Consider the following 6,712-nt stretch of genomic DNA (forward strand, 5'->3'; position numbering starts at 1 on the left):
GTGGGGAGGGAGGACTCACTGAGGTGGGCGGGAGCACGGCCGCCCTGTGGGGAGGGAGGACTCTGAGGTGGGCGGGAGCACAGCTGCCCTGTGATTTGCAGAGTGAACCGTGGCCGGACTTCAGTGGAGGGGGTGGATTCCTCAACCCCGTCCTCAGTGCTGTTTGCGCTGTGCGAGTGGCGGCGGGGGTGGGGGAAGGGTTGTGATGTCACTGTGCCCCGCGCCTCGGGTGTCCTGACCGTGCAGGGCTCAGCGCAGGTCTCGGTGACACACTGCGCTGCACACAGCAGGGACAGGAGCGTGGGACAGGAGCGAGCCCACGCTGGGGTGGGGCCTCCTTTGAAGCCCTGCTGTGGTCAGTTCCCCGACTTGGAACTTGCCGTGTGGGGAGAGGCCGGGCCAGGCGGCCGGCTGCAGTGAGGCCGGTTACGCAGTGACGGGAAGATGGGGCCAGTGACAGCGGGATGGGGACAGGGCAGGTGGCCTTCAGCGAGGACAGGGCAGGCGTCGTCTTAGGGCCATACATTGGTGACATCCCGGGAGGGGGGAGGTGATAACCTAAGACAGGGAGGTGATGTCTTGGGACGGAAGGTGACGACCTGCCCAGCACCTCGCACAGGGTCCTGTGGCCCGGCCGGGCCTGCGTCTGTGGGGTCACGAGGGCCCCTGGCCCGTCCTCTCCCCGCGGAGGTGAACTTACAAGCTGGGCCAGTGTCCAGGGCAGGGTGTGAAGGAGGCCCCAGCCCAGCGTGGGCTCCCTCCTGTCCCGGGCTCCTGTCCCCGCTGTGCGGAGTGTGGGAGCGTCACCGAGACCTGCACTGAGCGCCGTGCGGTCAGGACACCCCGAGGCCTGGGAGCCTCTCCCACAGCTTGGCCCACTCGGACCCTCCCCGCAGCCCCGAGGCGAGGCCTCCGTCCCGTCCCGTCAGCCTTGGCGTGGCTGCTGCGTGGCTGCCCCGCCGTGTCTCCATCTTCCCACCCTGCCTCCCCGGTGGCCGTTCCCGCGATGGGGGTGTGCTCTGTCGCGTCAGGGTCCTGCAGTGGGGCCTGCGCCCGCCCGCCGCCCCGCCCCACGGCTGACACCCCTCCCGCAGGTCATCCAGAGGATATTCTACACGGTCAACAGGTCCTGGTCGGGGAGGATCACCTGCGCGGAGCTGCGGAGGAGCACCTTCCTGCAGGTGGGTGGCCGGGGCAGGCGGCAGCCTCCCTCCTCGCGGGACCCCGGGCGTGTCCCCCTGACACCCCAAACTGTGAGCGCGCAGTGGCATCGGACGGCACCTGCCCACGTGGGAGCCGGACGCTGCCTGACGTGGGAGCCGGCCCTTCCTGATCCACCCCGAGCTGCCACGGCCGGGCCGCTGCGCATGGCGACACCGGGCTCGGGCGCCCTCCACCACGGAGGCCCGTCCGTCACGCCCCGTCCTCGGCCCCCCCCCCGCAGAACGTGGCCCTGCTGGAGGAGGAGGCGGACATCAACCAGCTGACCGAGTACTTCTCCTACGAGCACTTCTACGTCATCTACTGCAAGTTCTGGGAGCTGGACACGGACCATGACCTGCTAATCGACGCGCAGGACCTGGCGCGGCACAACGACCACGGTGAGCACGCGACCACGGTGAGCACGCACCCGGGGCTCACGGATGCGGCGCGCGTCGTCCTCCGGCCCTCCGCGGGGTTCTTTGCCCTGAGCCTTCTCCTCCCCTTCCCTGCCCTGTGTCTGCGTCTAGGCACTGCGTGTGTGGGGGCGACGCCCGTGTCTGTATCCGAGCACCACGTGTGTGTGTGTGGGCGAGGCCCGTGTCCCTGTCTGGGCACGTGTGTGTGGGCAAGGCCCATGTTTGTGTCTGAGCACATGTGTGTGGGCGACGCCCGTGTCTGTATCCAGGCACCACGTGTGTGTGTGTGTGTGTGTGTGTGTGGGCGAGGCCCGTGTCCGTGTCTGGACACCACGCATATGTGTGGGGCCCTCTGCGAGGTGGGGTGAGGGTCAGCGCCGGCCGTGGGCCCCGAAACCCAGCCTGGGACCCAGTTGGGCACAGGAATTTCATCGTTAGGACGCTGGTGTGGAGACACCTTCCCGGAAGGTTCTCGTTCCCAGCCCAGAGGCCGTGGCAAGCTCTCAGCATCCCAGCCCCGAGACGCCGGCTGGCGTGGTGATAGCAGTTCAGGGCAGCGTGAATGGTGTTTTTCACTTTTTTAACGAAAGAGAGTCACCTCCTCCCTTTGTGAGTGGTCAACTTCGAGGTTTGCGAAATCAACTAAAATTTCAACGCGCGTCTCGGTTTTTGCTTTTCCCGAGGATTCCCTTTAATCTGCATGTTTCGTTTTTCAAACTACCACGTTCACGAGAGTCTTTCTAAGCTCTCCTGGGCGTGCCCGGCCTTGGCCGTGGGGTTCCCTGATCACAGGCTCCGTCTGCATCTCTCCGGGACTGGCCGTGGGACAAGCGTCCCCGAGTGGCCGTCCCGTGGGCGCAGTGTGTGGACACTCGGACAGGCGCGGCTCTCCTCGGTCTGCCCCGCAGTGCACGCTGCCCCCGTGGTTTACGGTCAGCGAGACGTGCACAGCCATGGGGGGCTGAGCGCAGCGCGGATAGAGCTGGGACCCCCGAATCGGGGCTGCATCTCCGTGAATCCCCCACACCGGCTCCAGCTTCACATCTGCGAGCTCCTGTCGCGTCCACTGGCGGTCTGACGTCAGGGCGACATGTGGGGCTGTTTGTCAGAGCGTGGCCTGAGCCGGTGGTGGCCTCTAGGACCCATGTGTCCCCAGGACACTGGTCATTGCGGGGACCAGAGTCTTGGCCGCCAGGACAGGGCAGAGCACAGCGAGAGGCTTCTGGAACAATCCACTTGGATTGCCGATTAGGCTGCTTTGACGGGCCGCTTTCCTTCTTTACCCCGAGAAACCCAGAGGGGTCGTCCCCGTGACGCTGAGACAGAGAACACGTGGCTCAGAGCAGGCTCTGTGGCGTGAGGTTGTGTTTCCTTTGACGTGTTCTTGTTTCCAAATGTTGTTGCGCTAGGGCGGTCTGAGTCAGCCCTGCTGCTTCCACTGCGGCTTCCGGAACAAACTAGCACAAACCTGGGGGCTTGACCCACAAGAATTCATCCCCTCCGAGTCCAGGAGTCTGAGACGCGGGTGTCTCGGGGCCGCACTCCCTCCGCAGGCTCCAGGGGAGGCTCCTTCCTGCCTCTTCTGGCTCCTGGGGGCTCCAGGCGTCCCTGGGCTTGTGGCCGCATCACTCCAGTCTCTGCCTCCGTCTCCACGTGGCTTCTCCTCTGCGTCTGTGTCTCCTCTGCTGTCTCTTAGGAGGACACTGTCACTGGGTTTAGGGACCTCCTAATCCAGGATGGTCTCTTCTCAAGACTCTTCATTAACTACCTCTACAGAGACTGTATTTCCAAATAAGGTTCTGTTTCCAGGTACCAGGGCTCACGACATGTGTTTTTGGGGGGCACAGTTCAGGCCACAACAGCTTCGAGTCATTTCTCATCGGCAGAGACTTCACCAAGGCAGGATGAGTCAGGGGTGGGGGACAGACTGTCTTCATCTCCCCATCTCACGGGTATAGTGTTTACCACAGGCAGAACTGTGTCCCCCCAAATCCATACGTTGAACCCTGACCCCCGGGACTCAGACTGTGGCTGTGTTTGGAGACGGGTCTTTACAGAGCTGAGTAAGGTAAACTGAGGCACTAGGCTGGGCCCTGATCCAGCAGGACTGGTGTCCTTATAAGCAGAGGGGATGAGGACACAGACACGCACAGAGGGACGACCCCGTGAGGACACAGGGAGAAGACGGCGTCCACACACCCAGGAGACGCCTTGACCTCAGGTTCCAGCCCGCAGGAGGTGGGACAAGGAACCCTGTGGTTTCGGCTCCGTGGTCCGCGTCCCTGCGCCGTGGGGACCTGCGCTGCCCCAGACGGTGCCTTTGACTTCATTTCAGTCGAGTTCTGGTTGAGACGCGTCTGTTCCCGTCAATGTAGTCGGGGGGGGGGGGGCATGTGGGGCTGAGTGAGGCGTGTGGGGCTGAGTAGCGTCTGAGATGTGGGTGCGCGTTTGTTCTGCTCTTCACGAACCTGACCCGGAGCCCCCGGCAGCTTCCACTCTGGGTCCGACCTGGGGTTTGGCCCCGGCAGCGGGAAAGGCTGTGAACACGCAGGGCGGGGGGGCCCTGTCTGGACAGCGGGTCCCAGGGACCCCCGAGCACGTCAGACCCGGCCGTCCCGGGCTCTGCTCCGAGGCCGTGTGTCGGCAGGAGCCGCCGTGTCCCCGCTCACGAGCCCACCTCTCCTCGCAGCCATTTCTGCCAAGATGATCGACAGGATCTTCTCGGGAGCGGTGACGCGGTACGTACGGCCGGGCGCCTCGGTCTCCGTCCTCTGCCTCCCGAAGTCCGCTGAGCGCCCGGGCGAGAGCCCAGACCTCCTCATTCCCGCCACCGTGAACTTGCTGATCTGGGACTGGGATGGCTCTGTCACGTGAGGTCCCCAGGGAGGGATGGCTGAGCTCTGTCACACGAGGTGCTAAATGATGGGACATCTGTCCCCATCAGGTGTGGCCCCCAGGGAGGGGACAGCACAGGCCCCATCAGAGGCCCCTGTCAGGCCCTGGGCGTCAGTGCGACTCAGGGGCAGCATCTGAGGCCTTTAGGTGGCCGTGACGACGTGGTCACTTCTGACCCCACCGGGGCCCGGGAGCCCCTCCCTGGCCACACAGCTCCGGAGGGCGGGGACCCGTGAGGCTCCTCTGGCCAGCGCGTGGGCAGGGACCACACCCTTCCTGCCCCTCCCCTCACGGGCGTCTTTGTCTCTCCATCCCGGCCCCAAACCCAGAGGCAGAAAAGTACAGAAAGAAGGAAAAATAAGCTACGCCGACTTTGTCTGGTTTTTGATCTCTGAAGAAGACAAAAAGACCCCGACCAGGTGTGTATTCGGTGGAAGGGTCACAGGCCGCGTCCGTGACGCCCGGCGGGGCTGCCCTGCGGAGGGGAACGGGCAGGGGCTGTCCCCAGCGGGTCCCCGTGGGGCAGGGCCGTCCCCACTCCGGGCTGACGGAGCCATGTGACCGCAGCATCGAGTACTGGTTCCGCTGCATGGACCTGGACGGGGACGGGGCGCTGTCCATGTTCGAGCTGGAGTACTTCTACGAGGAGCAGTGCCGGCGCCTGGACAGCATGGCCATCGAGGCCCTGCCCTTCCAGGACTGCCTGTGCCAGATGCTGGACCTGGTCAAGCCCCGGAGCGAAGGTGCCACCGGGGAGGGGACAGCGCCGTGGGAGGGGCCTGCGGGGAGGGAGGGCCGTCCCCGCTGGGCTCGTGAGGACGCAGCACCAGGACACGGCCTGCTCTCACTCGGGGACCTCCCACTGCGAGGACGTCGCTGCCACTCAGGGACTGTCACGGACTTTGTGTTGACGCGGCGCAGGGATCCCCGGCCCCGTGTGTTCCCCGAGTCCCTCTCAGGCCAGAGGGATGGGGGGGACCCTCCCTGAACTCGGTCCTCGCGGGGACAGGGGACCCTCCGTGAGCTCGGTCCTCGCGGGGACCAGGGGGACCCTCCCTGCACTCGGTCCTCGCGGGGACCAGGGGGGACCCTCCCTGCACTCGGTCCCCGCAGGGACGGGGGACCCTCCCTGAACTCAGTCCCCGCGGAGACCAGGGGGGACCCTCCCTGAACTCGGTTCTCGCAGGGACAGGGGACCCTCCCCGAACTCAGTCCCTGCAGGGACCAGGGAGGACCCTCCCCGAACTTGGTTCTCACAGGGACAGGGGACCCTCCCTGAACTCAGTCCCCGCAGGGACCAGGGGGGACCCTCCCTGAACTCGGTCCTCGCAGGGACAGGGGACCCTCCCCGAACTCAGTCCCTGCAGGGACGGGGGACCCTCCCCGAACTCCGCCATCTCAGTTTTGTGCTCTATGTTTCTTGTGTTTTGCAATGTGGGTCTGGGGGTTAACTTTGGGACTCGTTCTGAGACGGGGACAGGGGCCGCCTCTTGTCCCGAGCTGTGGATTTTCCCTGTGTGTGTTCCGGCACTTTCCCCAGCCACATCAGCACCTGTTATTTCAAGTCCACGGACGCCCCCTAGTGGCCGGCGCCTCCCTCTGTCCCGAGCTGTGTCCTGTCGACGCTCGTTCTCCAGGCACATGGGCCCCAGGCCTGAGGCCGTGTGCGCTCCAGTCCACGCCCAGAACCGCCTCTGTGTCCCTTTTTGTACAAGTCAGGCGGCGTCCAAGCACGTAGCATCCTGCCGCCATGTTACTGCCGCACGCCACCACACGTACGTGCACAGCTCTGAAAGCCGTGTGTCCTTCACACGCTCTGCTGCCTTGCAGGGAAGATCACGCTGCGCGACCTGAAGCAGTGCAAGCTCGCCAACGTCTTCTTCGACACGTTCTTCAACATCGAGAAGTACCTGGACCACGAGCAGAAAGAGCAGGTCTGCCTGCTCAGGGTGAGTGTCGTGGGGCACACGGGCTCGCCTCGGCCACGCCGCCTGCGCCACGTGACATGTATGCGTTCTCCAGGAGAGCGACAGCGACGGCCCAGAGCTCTCGGACTGGGAGAAGTACGCGGCGGAAGAATACGACATCCTGGTGGCTGAGGAGGCTGCGGGAGAGCCGTGGGAGGACGGGTGAGCGAGGGATGTGGGGGCGGTGGGGGCGAGTGCGGGATGTAGAGGCGGTGGGGACGAGTGCGGGAT

The 6,712-nt window shown here is 65.0% G+C and overlaps 1 protein-coding gene across 1 annotated transcript in view; it reads left to right on the forward strand.

Moving 5' to 3' along the window:
• PPP2R3B (protein phosphatase 2, regulatory subunit B'', beta) overlaps positions 1-6,712 on the forward strand; it is a 46,441-nt gene that overhangs the window by 33,985 nt on the left and 5,744 nt on the right. Inside the window, exons 6-12 of the mRNA XM_012660865.1 lie at positions 1,095-1,181; positions 1,445-1,601; positions 4,309-4,357; positions 4,844-4,933; positions 5,082-5,257; positions 6,345-6,463; positions 6,537-6,643. Coding sequence (XP_012516319.1) covers positions 1,095-1,181; positions 1,445-1,601; positions 4,309-4,357; positions 4,844-4,933; positions 5,082-5,257; positions 6,345-6,463; positions 6,537-6,643 — 785 coding nt within the window. The remainder of the gene's footprint in view (positions 1-1,094; positions 1,182-1,444; positions 1,602-4,308; positions 4,358-4,843; positions 4,934-5,081; positions 5,258-6,344; positions 6,464-6,536; positions 6,644-6,712) is intronic.

Source organism: Propithecus coquereli, unplaced genomic scaffold (genome assembly GCF_000956105.1).
Source record: "Propithecus coquereli isolate 6110/MARCELLA unplaced genomic scaffold, Pcoq_1.0 Scaffold681, whole genome shotgun sequence".
Lineage (NCBI taxonomy): Eukaryota > Metazoa > Chordata > Mammalia > Primates > Indriidae > Propithecus > Propithecus coquereli.